The sequence below is a fragment of the Tasmannia lanceolata genome, unplaced genomic scaffold, assembly GCF_043159265.1.
Source record: "Tasmannia lanceolata isolate RefF3 unplaced genomic scaffold, GAP_Taslan_0.1 ptg000005l, whole genome shotgun sequence".
In the NCBI taxonomy this organism is placed as follows: domain Eukaryota; kingdom Viridiplantae; phylum Streptophyta; class Magnoliopsida; order Canellales; family Winteraceae; genus Tasmannia; species Tasmannia lanceolata.
In genome coordinates, this window is record NW_027518682.1 from 13,916,232 (window position 1) to 13,931,785 (window position 15,554).

At 39.6% G+C, this 15,554-nt stretch overlaps 1 protein-coding gene across 2 annotated transcripts in view; it reads left to right on the forward strand.

The window, feature by feature from the left end:
• The window catches only part of LOC143877594 (1,4-alpha-glucan-branching enzyme 1, chloroplastic/amyloplastic), a 61,061-nt gene that overhangs the window by 15,935 nt on the left and 29,572 nt on the right, over positions 1-15,554 (forward strand). For both annotated transcript variants that reach the window (XM_077379739.1, XM_077379740.1), the window contains 3 exons: positions 4,124-4,204; positions 11,206-11,322; positions 11,489-11,572. In XM_077379739.1, the coding sequence (XP_077235854.1) occupies positions 4,124-4,204; positions 11,206-11,322; positions 11,489-11,572 (282 nt within the window). The remainder of the gene's footprint in view (positions 1-4,123; positions 4,205-11,205; positions 11,323-11,488; positions 11,573-15,554) is intronic.

Below are 15,554 nucleotides of genomic sequence, written 5' to 3' on the forward strand. Positions count from 1 at the left end.
ACAACTTTAAATAGTGGAGTTGTTGTCGATGGTGTAAGCAGAATAAGAGTGACCACCTGAGTTACCCCATCTCCAAAGAAGAAGTTGTGGAAAACAAGAAACAAGGGGGAATCATTTCGAGGGCCTGGTGACTGGGATTGTTTATCTTTCGACTATCTTAATTTCAGATGGCGGGGTAGATGTCGGAGGTGCCATTTGGACAGAAAGAAGGGTACTCCAACCCTTGACGCAAACCACACCATTTCGGAAGCCCCTATGGCCAGTAAGGATGACGACTACTGGCCGGACTCTGGGACGATCCTCTCATTGATCAAGGGCGGTTCTCCGCTTTTATCTATATCGGGTAAGGAGGTATAATCGAGGTTGGATACCCTAAAAGCCTACTTGATAGGAAGGAGGAAGGTGACTTCTTGGTCCCTTAATGATCTTTGGATGTGGGCTAAAGGAGCATGGGATACCCCATCCCTCCCTTGTCCGTGTATCCTATCACAGTACAAAGTTTTATTTATGTTTGAATCATAGGAGGAGGCTGCTGAGACCCTGGCTAAAGGTATCGAGGTATGGGGTAGTCAACTGCACTCTTTGTCCACTTGGAGTTGTGATTATATTCAAGGCATGGAAGCTCTCTGGGTTAACTTCTATGGCATCCCACTTCACGTCTAGGCTACCTCAACGGTTGAAGCCCTAAGAAACCTCTTTGGCCGAGTTCTGGAGGTAAAAATGGAAGGGAGCCATAACCAATGTATGAGCTTTGTGTTTGCCAAAATCCTCTTTTCATGGTGGAAATTACCTCCTTCCCTTACCCAAATTCGGATCTTGGGCCAATATTTCATAGCCAATATCTAAGTCCAGAAATCACAGTTGGGCTTCGACTCTACTCCTTTGGAGCTACCATCTTAGGATAATCCGATTTTGGATAGGCAGCCATCAGTGATGGTGATGGGGCCTCCTTTACAGCCTCTGGATCTTCAAGGAAGGAGAGCCGTTGATCCCCTGGGGCCCGCTCCTGTGAATTCAAATTTCAAATTTCACTGCTCAGCTGCAGTGTTAGGAAATATGCAGGAAGATCTTTTTCCTCCTGTTTTGATCCCTCCTATGATTGATGGAGGTGCCTTGGGATCATCTAACTTTCAACCCGTACAAGATAGCCTTTTACCTACTTTCCGGACCCCTGTAAGGAAGGTTTCAAGTTGAAGGGTTCTTATCACTCATCCGGGGCTAGGAGTGCTAGCTTGGCACGCTTGTTGACCCGGATGGAGAGTTGCGAAATCTGGGAAAGTTTTGGGAGGCTCTAAATATGGCAATTCTGGGTTCTCTTCTTCTGGGATATCCTTTAGGTCGGAACCCAGACCATGAAAGTGGATATCTAGCTTTGCATGGAGGCAAAAATCTAAAGTGGATGGGTCTGGCCACCTTAAGGGGTATCCCCGAGGAAAACCTCCTATGAAATTCATGGATGCTCGCATTAAACTTCCTTCCGAAGGGCTGAAGAATAAAAAGAAATATGCTGCTGCGACCCTTGTGAATTCTGGATGGGTTGCTCAAATACCAAAGGTAAGTGTTGCTTGTGGATGAAGTCTATTTGGGACTCCCCAAAATCTGGATGATGGTGCTTGGATGTGGGAGGGACTCGGAGAAGGTACATCTACTATTTATTGACCCAGCCATTGGCAGTATTGATAAGCTTTTAAGGCAGATTCCACTAAGGAATAAACACTTTTAATTAAAGGAAGGACATGGATTTCCGTTTTTTGGGATAAGCATTTAAGGAATTTTAAAACTTTTATTTGAAGTATTCATTTCTCGAAAGTTTTCCTCATTATGGGAAGTCGAAAAGGTTTCCTCGAGTTGGGATGGATGTCAATGAGTAATACGACGCCGTTAATGCACATTTATGGTAGGAGGAGTTTTTTGTACGCAAAGGAGTATGTATATTGACACCTGTCCCTTGGTCAGAGGTCCCTTCGTGGCGGTGATATACATAATAATTCGATTTCATTGAGAGTAGAGGAAAAGAAAACACTCGAGGAAACCAGATGGAAAACTTGAACAATACCGCCTTACCTCAGCCCTCTTCCTCCATGGCGGGCCGGAAGAGGAAGCGTACTATGGAGTTATTTGAGATAGAGGAAACATTAAGCAAGGTAAAGGCAATGGTTTACACTATAGAGTTGGCTTCTAAATTAGTGCCAACACCGAGAGAACTTATCAGAGACTTCTTGAAAAGGCAATGAAAGCTTTTCAAGGAGGCGGCTAATAGGAGGCCGGAAATATTCTTTACTGTATCTGGGTCACATAATGTTAAAGGAAACCCACTCACCGATGCATACGCATCCCTCCTTCACCAAGGTTTTAGAGGAGGAAAAGACCTTGAGGCGGTTAAGTTGGGAAGAAGACAAGGAATCAAGAATTAAGAAATTGGAGGCTATGATTAAACAGAAAAGAGCACCTGAGGAGGTTTTTTCATCTGAGATGGAAAGACTGCTAAACTTGACGAGGAGGTTTTTACATCTGAGACGGAAAGACTTCTGTCGGACTTAAAGAAATGCTCACCTTAGGGAGAGCCTTATGAAGTTCGATAGTAGGATGTCCAGGTCTAGGAAAATACATATCAGGATGCTGGAAGATTTGTCCTTAGGAACTTTTTGTTGGAAGTATTTTGTTAAAGGCACTAGGCAAGTGTACAGTTGAGAGGGGGACCATTTTGAGGATAGGAAAAGAAGAAGTTCCCTAAAGGAATAATGGCCCCAATGGTTTTCAAGATCTTCGGTGGAAGATCGCAATGGTTTTAGTAAAATCTTTTGAAAATTTTCAGGGGTGACTAGATCTCCTGATGCTTGGAGATGGGAAGAATATTTTGTAAGATGGTTGGGTCGTGATGAATTCAGAATTGCTTTTTGGTGGACCTGGACGACGATTGGGAGGGCCAATCGTTGGTTTTATAGTTGTCCGTTTTTGTTTCTTCGACCTGGATTGATCCAGGTCTTCATACGTTGTAATATTTGGGGGACTATTAGTCCCCGTGCATCTATTCTTCGTATGATCTTAATATATCTTCGTCATCTTTCAAAAAAAATTAGCTATGATAACTGGAAGCAGATGCATACATGATGCAAGAGTAGCTCTGATGAAACTCTTGTTTTGTCGGGGTGCAACTCGGGTTGGCCTCAACCCGAACCCGACCCAACCTGACCCAAGGAACCCTTTCCAACCCGAACTTGACCCGACCCGACCCGAGTTTTTAAGCTCACTACAAAGAAAAAAGATAAAAAATGTTGGGTTTCACTCGGGTCGGATTGCCCAATCCCTCAACCCGAACCCGACCCGAACTCAACCTGGGTTGGGGAAACTCAACCCGACCCCGATCCCGACGGGTTCAGGTTGAACACGACCCGAGTTGCACCTATTGTTCTACGATTTGCCACTCAACAATGACCATATACACATGGGGGATGAGCCCTAGTTCCTCATAAATCTGCCTTTCTACCTGACATTTGTTATTGAATTCTTCTACCATCATCATCATTTTGTGTGATTTAACATTTCTAAAATCCAAGACAGAGATACGGATAAGGGTATCCCTACCATGAGATAAGACACAAGACATACAAATAAAAACTGGAAGGCTTATGGAAGGAACTAATAATATATTTATCATAGCATCTACATGACCCACTTAGTTAAAAATTTAAACTGCAAATATGCAGCATTAACAAACTAGAAGCATGGTATGTAATTCGGTGAGAGTGCCATATTTCTGAAGCATGGTATTTGATTCGACACAAAATCATCTGTGAAATTTTTGCTAGCAGTATTAGTATCTTATCATGTTGGACACAACACATTGGGCCTACATAGGTATCCCCATATCATTGATTATTAGATATGAAATTTATGCTTGATTCTTTGATTCTTTTTAGCTTATTTTTGCAGTTGAAATTCAAAGTTTACGAGGTTTAAGTTTAATTAGGTTGTTTCTCTCTAATAAATATTTGTTGGTCATTTCTTGAGTTTACTTCGCTTTCAATTTGGTGATGGTTGAGCTTTTGTTTTTGGTTCAATGTATGACTTTCATTCCTTGATTCTTTGTGTGCCAAGACATTCAATGATTATCTATGTACAGAATGAGTTTGGTGTATGGGAGATTTTTTTGCCAAACAATGTTGATGGCTCACCTGCAATTCCCCATGGTTCTCGAGTAAAGGTAATGCTTTGCCTTCAGAGATTAAAATTGCTTCATATAGTTGATAATTCATACTGGATTTCATTTTTTTCGTTTGGTAGGTAAGGATATTGTTTGAACCCTGACCACTCTACACGCTTTGAGGGCATCAATGGAAAAGGCTTAACATATACTCCTTAATTTCAAGGCCCATATTTTCTTCCTTTTTCAGTGCAGAATATAAATGTGACTGTGTGCATTTAGTTGAAATTTATGTGTTTTGATTCGTTATTTCTTGATCAATTGAAATGGATTATGTTAAAGAATATTGAAGCTACATAACACAGACCAAAATTGGTAGGCATGTTAAAATTGGTAGCTAAATAAAGAATATTGAAGCTACATAACACAAACCAAAATTGGTAGGCATGTTGGGGTTTGTTGGTGCCCCTGCCATTTCATTAATAAAATACAGTTCATTATAATCAAGTATAATTCTTTCAGAATGATCATATATAATATGAACTATTTTTGGGAGGATCAAAGTTATCATCCATAAATGATGTTACTGGTTTAGAAAGATGATCCACACAACCTCATTGACTTTTGCCCAAAACATGAGTAACATTCATTTTTCCTGATATATGTAATGTATTTACAATTTAGTTCAAGTGTAAGTTAGCATTCCGTTGTATTGATTTTCTTTGTAATGATGCATATTGTAAAGGGCATCATTCAAAAAAGAAGTTGGTGTAGAAGAAATAGAATAACATGCTCATTTCAAACTTAAATTCAAACATTAAACAAAACCAAGCATACCTTAATGAAGGACATGGAGAGTAGAATATGGTGCTGCCTCAAGGAGAAAACATCAAATAAAAGAGTAAGACTCCTTGCATAAACTTCAATTTTCGTAATGCTCACAAAACCATCCCAAAGATCCCATATGTGGACCATATACTTGTCCTATTATGAATACAAACCTTCCCAAAACAAGGACTCCTAATCCTAGATACTTTCCAACTTTAAAGAAGGCCAAAAAGACTTTTATTTTAACTTGGACTCCAACTACTATTAAAAGTAGAAACTTTAAACCTCAAAGCAGTCCTTCAATAAGTCATATTGGGACTTTGTAAAACTACATAAAACCCATCCAAAAAATAAATAAAATAGTAATAATCCCATTTGCTGACATTATCAGGTTGTCCTAGGATCATCATAACATCAATAAGGGTCAAATTCATGGCTCTCTGGTTCACTTGCTCCAGGTTCGCGGTTCGCAGTTGATACTTCATATATGGACCAGTTTGCTATTGGTTGGCTTATTTGGTTAACTTCTATTCCCTATTTTAATACACTCTTGCACCATCTTCAGTTGTATTCAGGTAAATATTCAAATCCTTCCCAAATACCCAAATACAAAATACCCAAATACATGTGAGGTTAGAAGTAGATACTAAAAGTAGAAGGTGAAAAATGTTCATGAGAGCTAGAAATATGGAAGTCATATGTTAAAATTGGGCACAGAACTGCATATCTTTTATGTCGCTAGTTTGGAGTATTTTTTTTTTTGAATGATGGCCAATTTTATTAGAAAGAAGAAGACCGAGATGGTCAAGATACACGCAAAGAAAAATACATAGAGGTAGTTTAACGAAAAACCAAAGAAATCAGGGAGGAAGAGAATCGAAAAGGGCTAAAGCTTCTTTCGACACCCCCGATCTAACCAAACTGTCTGCCACCTCATTAGCCGAATGACGAACATGATTGTAGGATTGCGATATATTTCTGCTACAGTCCGATATCTCATCAAAATATGTATCGAACTTCTGAGGATTCTTCTGTGCACCCTTAAGTCACTTGATGACATTTAAAGAGTCCCCCTCGACCTCCACATTGTCTAAACCGTTTGTTACCAATAATTTAATGCCTTGATGGGCGGCACAAACCTCTGCTTTCGAAGCATCCGCTACCCCAATAGGGCCCGTGAATGCCAAAACAACTATCCCTTGATCATTTCTAAGCACCCCCCCACCCCCCCACCCCACCCAAAAATAAAATAAAATCCGCCAGCCCCGGATTGCCCAAACTGGAACATCAAAGTTTAGTTTTAGATATCCCTGTAAGTGAGGGATTCCAATTTTGAGTGCCCAATTATTTCCTTTCCAAACTAAAGCAAACTTCACTCCAACCTTCTCACAAGTCATATGCTGAAACGAATGGAAAGCTAGGAAGAGATTTCACCCATGATATTGTAAGGGGCTATCACTTTAATGAAAAGATAATCAGGACTTCGCTTATAGCCTTTAAACAGTCTGGCATTTCTTTCCTTCCATAACACCCATATTGTGGATAGGAATGAGACATCCCAAAAAAATTTCCCGTTTTTCTTCCATGGGACCAGTGATCAACCTTCTAGAAGCTCCATAATAGTTTCAGGAAAAACCCAATGGATACCAAACCGATTTAGTAACTTGCTCCAAACTACCCTCGCCACTTCATAATGGAGCAGGAGATGGTTAGCTGTTTCACCTGCCTTAATGCATATTGGGCAATGGTCTATAATTATTATCTTCCTTTTTCTCAAGAAGTCCACAGTCTGGATCCTCTCAAGACAAGCCGCCCACCCAAAAACACCAACTCTTGGAAGTGCTTGGATTGCCCATACTTTGGCAATTTTTTGCAGACACAAGGCATACAACCAGTTGAAAATAAAAAGACTTTACCGTGAAGTATCCTGATGAATTCCTGATACAAACCCTCTTATCCTCCCCATCTTGCTTGGCATAACCCTCTTCCAGAACTTCTAGCAGTCTAGCCATAGGTGTTATCTCCCAGTCGAACAAATTTCTCCTGAAAAGCGGCTCCCATACTACCTTTCCTCCACTTTTTTCCATGAAGACCTTCACAACTCCGTCTTTATTCTCTGCCAAAACAAGCAACTCTGGAAACATATCTTTAAGGGGATGGTTTGAGCACCACTTATCACGCTAAAAACGAATCATGTTCCCTTCATATACCTTGAATCTTATGCCAGCCTCAAACAAGTTGCTAAGATCTAGTATGTCCCTCCAAATTGTCCTGCCTGGCTGTCTAAATTTGTCCTTTGACACCCAATGTCCTGGAGAGGCCTCATACTTAGTTCTTCTATTTACTAAAAAATTTAGTGAATTTTCTTCCTCGTGTCCCTAATATTCAAGTTCTAATGATTTTTTATGGGATATTCAAGTGCCAATGATATATTCAATCTTTTCATGAATTTTAGGTGCTCTATCTGTTCTTCAATCATTGTTGGTTGCTCTTCATTTTAACCAAAAAATCATATAAATCATATATATTTGAACTGTGTTGCATGGATTCGGATTTGCGCGTCGGGATCCGACACGTATTCGAGGTGTTAGATTCGGAAAACCCCAAAAAGTAGGATTTGTGGATTCAGTAATTTATACTAAATAAAATAAAATAAAATTTAAAATTTTAAAAATTAATATATATATATATATATATATATATATATATATATGTGTGTGTGTGTGTGTGTGCGCGCGCGCGCGCGCGCATATATTCATGAAAATTTTGAAGGTAGAGGGTCGAGACGTTATGGTTTTGACTAAGAGAGTCGAAGAAGAAGGGTGAAGGGAGTCGATGTTTGACGGTGGAAGGTCTAGGCACTAGGGTTTCTATTAAGGGAGGATGAGCTGTGCTTTTATAAAATAATGTTAAGAAAAAACCCGTCTAAAGGAAAAATATACAGGATTCACATTTTAAAAGAAAAAATGGTGTGTCGGATTTGCCCGAAAAAACAGGATTCGTGTGGTACACGGCTACGACAAGAATCCATCTGTGTCCCATGCGAATCATGCGTCGAAACGGATTCGGCATAGGGGGGGCTAAGAATCCATACAACACAGATATTGGAGATAAGGCTGATGTTGAGATCACTTGGAAGCTCGAGTAAATTGGCATTTGGGCACACTTTCTTCAAAATCTTGCAAGGTCCAAACTTCGTGGCTTGTAAATTTGTGATAGGGCCCTTGGGAAAGTGCTCTTTATGAAAATACACCAATATGTGTTCACCCTCTTCATATTCTTTCACCCTGTAGCTGAGAGGCCTACGCTCAGCAGCGGCTTGCTTGGCTTGACTTTCCCTTTTGTGCACTTTATTGCCATATGGAAAAGGAGATCATATGATCTTCATACTTTGTGAATGTTCTGAAAATGGTTGACATGTGCCTCCATCCCATCACTTGACCTAACACTCGGAGGTAGTGGTACCGAGTCAAGAATGTGTTGTGGAGAGAACCCACAACTTGCTTCAAATGGAGTTTTCCTATAGTCCAATTAATGGAACTGTCATTTGCAGATTTTGCTTGGGCCTATATTTTGGCCCACAATTGAACATGCTCTGCCACTAAACATCATAGCAAATTTCTTAAGTTTCTATTAACCACTTTTGTTTGCGTCTTTGGAGATGATAGGCAGTAGAAAATTGCTACTTAGTATTCAACTTTCTTAATAACCTCTTTCAAGAATAGTTTACAAACTTATCATCACTGTTGTATGGAATATAAAGTGGAACGATATGCAAATGTGCCACTTTGTTGATGTTAACTTACCAACTTCTCCAAAAGCTTAAGCTGTTGGAGAAAGGCGTTATTTATCTTTTATACTTTAACACTCCCCCGCACGTGTGGCCCACTTGACAAACACGTGGCACATGTGGTCCCACTTTGGGCCGACCATTGCATGTGGATGTTTGCTATCCAGGAGGTTTGAACTCAAGACTTTTGGCTTTGATACCATGTTAACTTACCAACTTCTCCAAAAGCTGAAGCTGTTGGAGAAAGGCATTATTTATCTTTTATACTTTAACAGTTGAAAAATAAATCATCCGCATGAAAAGGATCCAATGTTTTTTTAAAAAAACATAGAAATGTGCCATTTTATAGATTTGGACTACTATGATAAAGATTGAATCATTACCTTGTTGAGTCCATGGAGGACCCAACATGAAATCGATAGATAGATGCATCCAAAGTGAAGAGGGAATAGGAAGTGGTGTATACAATCTTGTATTTTTTTTTTTTCCCTTTGCAAGTTGGCAAACATGTCATCTTTTTCCTTTTCTTTTTTTTTTTGCAAGTTGGCTAATACGCCATCTTTTGACGAAGTGCTCTACTTTGCTCGTTAGCTTTGGCCAATAGTACGTATCTTTCACTAAGGAAATGTCTCGTCATGAATCACTACCAAAATGCCCTCCCAAACTACCTCAATGAAATTTTTTAATGAGTTTTTCCGTCAAAGATCCTTGAGGAACACATAATTGACTGCACAAAAGATACCTATCATTGTGTGAACTTTAGAATTCTGCCACTTTTTTGTCTTCAAGCTCTTGTGAAATAGAGACAAAATGGAGGTCTGATTTATAACTCTCCTTCACGATTTCAAATACCAAAAAGTCAATCGATAAGGTACTTAGTAGTGGCATTTGCCTTCAACCACCTTTTTTTGTTATTCCAATTTGTGTTTGAGCTCAAAAATGTACTCTTGATGGAAAGCGCTCCACTTCAAACCTCAAGCATTGAGATTTTGTTGAGAATTCGAGTGTGTTAATGATTCATTGCCGGAATAAAGAACGAACTCACAGTGAATAAGGTAATGTCTCCAATGCTTCCATACTTCATGTAGATTTTCACAAAAGAAATCTATTTGGCATCCCTCTTGGTTAAGAATGCTCTAATTCATATATGTGGAGCATCACAATCCACTTCGAATGTCTTCTCAAAATTTGGAAATGCAAGTATACGTGCCTTGTTCATCCATTTTTTCACTAGTTGAAAACTCTTATCGGCTTCCTTAGACCAAATAAAAGGTCATTTGTTTTGTGCATTCAGTCACATGAGCAAATGATGGTGCTGATATTTCTTATGCATCGGCGATATAATGTTGCCAACCCATGGAAACTGCTTGCTTCACCAACCGTAGTAGGCCTAGGCCGCTCCACAATTGATTTCACCTTTTCTTGTTCGACCTTCACCCATTCAGAAGATGCCACATAGCCAAGGAAGACAACTTCTGTTTTCACGTTGCACTTTTCCAACTTAATGTAAACCTTTTTCTTTCAAAGAATCTCCATTCAATGATAAATACGTTCTTCCATTCTTTGGCTATAAATAAGAATATCATCAAAGGGTATCCATACGAAAAAAGTGTATGGACCAAGGGCTTTCTCTTTTACCTCTTCCTGGGGGAAAAAGTATTTCTAGAGTAACATTGGCTTCGTATGGGAAAAGTAAGGTCAACACACCGGTAACCCATGGCCCATTTCTCCAGTTAAAAGGAAATTGCTTCTTGATGAATATGAAACACCCATCAGAGAAAAATAAAAGAGAGGGGTTCCCCATCTTCAATTTGATGCCAAAATGTTGATTGGTTGCTTGTCCATATCCATCAATCATTAGCAAGTACATCATTAGTCTGACATTCTTTATCCTATTCGGAAAATTTGTATTGTAGCTTCAAGTTATACAGATTCAGAAGTTATAATTTTATCTGCTGCTGTTATGGATCGGTACTAATAATGGGGGCATGGTCCAGAAAGTTCCAATCTTTTCTCTAACTTGATCCATTATGGACTGTCGAATAATAAAGAAAATCTTATATCCACACAGAAGCCACAAGTAATGCTGTCAAGTCTTCCTTTCAATATATATATATATATATATATATATATATATATATATATATATTGCTGTCGAGTCTTACTTTCTTAATGATGTAATATTGAAGGCCATTGTGTTTTTAGTATGGTGATAGAGATGCTGATGCATTCATAGAAATAGTGGAATTAGAGAACCTGGTGCTTATGTGTTGTTTAGTTTTATATTGTGCAGCCTAAATTTCTGCTGTTTTCTGAATTTCTCGTGTTAAAACAATTTCGGTGAGCAATGATCATGAGCTCTATCTTGCATTTTCCAACTGAGACATATCTGGAGGCTGTAGTAATCTCGATACTAACTCTTATCTTAATCATGGAATCATAGATACATATGGATACTCCATCCGGTTTTAAAGATTCAATTCCTGCTTGGATCAAGTTTTCTGTACAAGCTCCGGGTGAAATTCCATACAATGGAATATATTATGATCCTCCAGAAGAGGTAATTTTCCAAGTATTAACTTTGAGAGAAAAAATGTTCTAGAAAGTATTTTGATGCTTTTAAACTAATTTGTTTATATTTTCAGCTCTCTCAGGGTAGATGCAGGTCCTTTCTGTATTCATGACTATAATATTTGTCTAGTGAAGCTCTCTTTTTGCTCTTACAGGAGAAGTATGTATTTGAACATCCTCAGCCAAAACGACCTAAATCGCTTCGGATTTACGAGTCACATGTTGGAATGAGTAGCACGGTATGCATGCCTCCTTTCATCCTTTATAATTAACTACTATTATAATGTCTTGATCTAGGTTTATAAACTTTCATCCTTTAACTGTGGCCTTAGTTTGAACTGTCTAGTTATTGGTTGCTCCAATATTCAGTATAGCTTCTGCTATCTTATGGTTGCTTTTATCATTAATTTTTTTGGAAGTAGTGATTTTACTGCCAAGAAAACAGACTCCATGAAGGGTAGAGTGACAGAGGTACTCCATTTATAAAATTTTATTGGATTTCATGTGATTAGTGAAACTATGGTTTAGATGAGGGAATAATTGAGTGTCTGTGTGTGTGTTTTTTGAAATGGTGAGGCAATTCATTGAAAAAAGAGACCGAGATGGTCAAAAGTACAGATATAGAAACAATAAAAAAATACAAGATTTAAAGAAAACCAAAGTAGCAAAAAGAGGGACGAGATCAGCGTGGGAGGAAATCACAGAGCTCCAAACTCTCTTTAGAGACACCATCCCTTGCAAGTTTATCGGCTTCCCTATTTGCCAATCTTTGCACATGGTGAAAAGAGATCCCAAGACTGCCAGCTTTGTCATTTATCTCATCAAAATGGGGGCAAATCTCCAAGGGAACAGAAGCCAATCCGCCAAGCCATTTAATTACATTTAAGGAGTTCCCTTCTACCACAACCGTATCCAACATATCTCGGTCTAACAATTTGATCCCTTGAAGGACGGCTTGCACTTCCGTTGCACTGGCATCTGCCACCCCTATGGGACTAGAGAAGGCCCACTTCATTGCTCCCAAGTCGTCTCTAAGGAGGCCCCCTATACCTGAGGGGCCAAGATTTCTCAAACTTGAACCGTCAAAATTAAGTTTAAAGAAGCCAGGATCGGGTGACTCCCAACTTTACACTATCTTAGGTCTCTGATAAGAACTAAAGTATAATCCCCTCCACCCATGCCATAAATCGAAAGCCGATTCAACCTAAAGCAGGGAAGTTTTATGGCATCCCTTTGCATGCCTGGGCTGTCTCTACGGTGGAGGCTTTAGGGGGTCTTTTTGGCAAGATTATAGAAACAAAATTGGAGGGAAATCATCATAATTGTATGAGCTTCGTTTCGGCTAAGGTTCTAGCCCCTCGATGGCTTTTTCCTAATTCTGGTGTAATGCTCAAAATTTATGACCAGTTCTATCCCATTGGGGTTGAGATCTCGAAGGAAATTCCTGAATCTACCACCCAGGAATCAGATTCCTCCTTAGCGGCGGATCGGATTCTGGCAACCTCAATGACCTTTCCTGGTGATCCGTTGGGCCCCATTGGGATTTTAAATTCAAATTCAAATTTCATTGTTGGAAGGCCTGAGAAAGAGCCGTTAGCTATTCCAGAAAATGACTTGATGGGACCTGAACAGAGAAATGAAGTTTTTTTGGATTTGGTGGTGATCCCCAAGAAACCTACCCCCCATTTCAGACGGAAGCATGCTCCATTTGTCAGAAAGAATTTCGTCAATCGCGCCCCTGGCGGATTTTACAATTTAACCTCCTCTGTCAGGGGCTTAAGTTCCCAAGACCATTTCATTAGGAATAAGATGAGCACTATCTTGGGTTTCGAACCGGGTGTAAAGAAGATAGTAATAGATTGATTAGACTTTTAAAGACCTATTTCAGGCCTCCTAGGTTTGGCAGTATCCATAGCTAGATCTATAGTCGGGGTCCCAGGGTTGGAAAGTGCTACGTTTTTTGTCTTTTGGATCTAGGGAGGCGTATTGTCCGACTTATATCTCTCCTCCCTAGGAGCGGAGGCTCCAAGGCCCGCCCTTAGTTTTGCTATAAAAAGAACTTACTCATCTAGGTTTGGAGACAGAATCCTAACTTTGTGTAGGAATGGCCTCCCTTGAGGTTCCGGGATAATAAGCTTCTCTAAAGAACCTGCTCTTTTTGTTCTGGGATTTTAGCAGGATTTTGGGGCTTCGACGTTATATTGGATGGAGACGAAATTGCTTCCTCTTTAAGATGAGGGGTTACAGTATGGAGGAGGCTGGCCTGTCGATCAGCGACCCTCTGGAATTCCTGATCCCGTTGTCTGGGGTTATATATCTGCTTGAATCTCAGATTCAGCATAGCATGTTTGAGTCTATCCCGGTTTTGTTGGCTTGCCTAGATCACCAAACTAAATGACTATCTAAATAGTGATGACAAGTCTAGTTTGAGGAAAGCCTTGCATGAGAGGCCCCAAAATATGGCACTTTTCGTTGGATTCGACCTTTTGAAGGCCTTGGGGTAGTGCTACGGAGCTTTTTGGGAGTAAAGAAGATTCTCTAGGCTGTGCTCCTAGATAGTAGGGAAGTAAAGTAGTTACTCGGTAGGTTGGCAGTGTATGGATGGGTGATCCTCACTGTAGAGGTGTATAGATACCGATATGCAACTGGAATACCTTTTTCGGGGTATCAATATGGGCAAGGTGCTTCTTTTTCAACTCGGTTGTGGATGAATTAGAAGATCTTTTCTTTTGCATAACTGGTCTAGGAGTATGCTCCTGGCCATCCTTAATTGATTCTATGTATTGCAAGTCGGGACCTCTGGTCCCCAATGTAACTTTCATAGTATCAATAAAATTGTCATCTTTCAAAAAAATAAGACCCTAATTGTTGCAAGGAAAGAGAAATTACATAAAATCGTCCCCTTCTTTTTTTAAGGAACCACATACCAACTTTCCAAAAGATCAACTAATTTGTCAGGAAACACTCAAGATATGCCAAACCTGTCCAATAAGCGACCCCACACTGCTTTAGCCATTTTTCAATGCATAAACAAATGCCAAACCTGTCCAAGGAACCCCGGAATAATTGTGTTATTGTTTTATCGCTATTATATTTGTTTGGATCAATGTTTAAAAACCTGTTGACTAGATTTGGAACTCGCCCGAATCCACTCCCTTTTACCTTATCCGCGTTCTGAGTTGCACTGCATCCGCATTCCGTGTTTTCCCAATAGCGTCAATAAAAACTCCTTTGACTCTCCCGAGTTATGACTGCGTCAACCGCATTCTTGTCTGCGTCCGCGCCTAGTCGACAAGGATTTTTCTTGGCAGCGTTCTGCATCATATCCGCGTTTTTAAACACTGGTTTGGATCATTCATGGTTAAAGGACTCAAACTCTACTACTTGGGTATGTTAATACAATTGCCATGGCAATGCACCAATGAGTGGCATGCCATTATATTATCGCATCTGAGTTCACTCTCTTGTCCATTGTATCCGTCGTGGGTTTTTGCTTTGTACAGCACAATGATGTCTTTTGTATTTTTCTAGCATCCGTTTGTAACAACCTTAAATTAGGGCATCTTCTCTGAAATGCTAGAACAGGTGGCCACTTATTTGTATATTTTTCTTTTTGTTTTTGTGGAAATGTTATGAATAGGTGAATTTTATATGTACTTTCTCTATTTCCATAATTTCTTAGAAATCGTTGTCAATTATTTATCATCTTAGCGAAAATGAATATGCCATCAATCAGAAATTTCGCTTGATGGAAATGAGAGAGCACCCCTCCAACCTAAACTTTAGTGCTGCTCTTATGTTAGAACGAGCAATCAACAATTCCTGCTAATCACTCAACCAAGCCCTATTTAAAGGGCTAGAAGAGGTTTTTTTTACCCTCCCTGCAAAGTACTGATGTGAACTCCCTCTTAGTGAACTACAAAGGGAATCTAATTCTTTCACGAATGACACATGGGAATGAGTTTTCCTGGAATAACAAGTCTATTTTGTCATTGGCTTAGTAAAATTTCTGACTGATGGAAATGGGAGAGCACCCGTCCAACCCAAACTTTGGTGTTGATCTTATGTTAGAGTTTTCCTTGAATAACAAGTCTATATTGTCATTGGCTTAGTAAAATTTCTGACTGATACAATCATGTGATGTAGTGTATTGAAGTTGGTAGTGAGTTTCTCCTGTAGAAAATGACGATGCAAATTCGTGACCTTAGTGTCTTCTCTTTC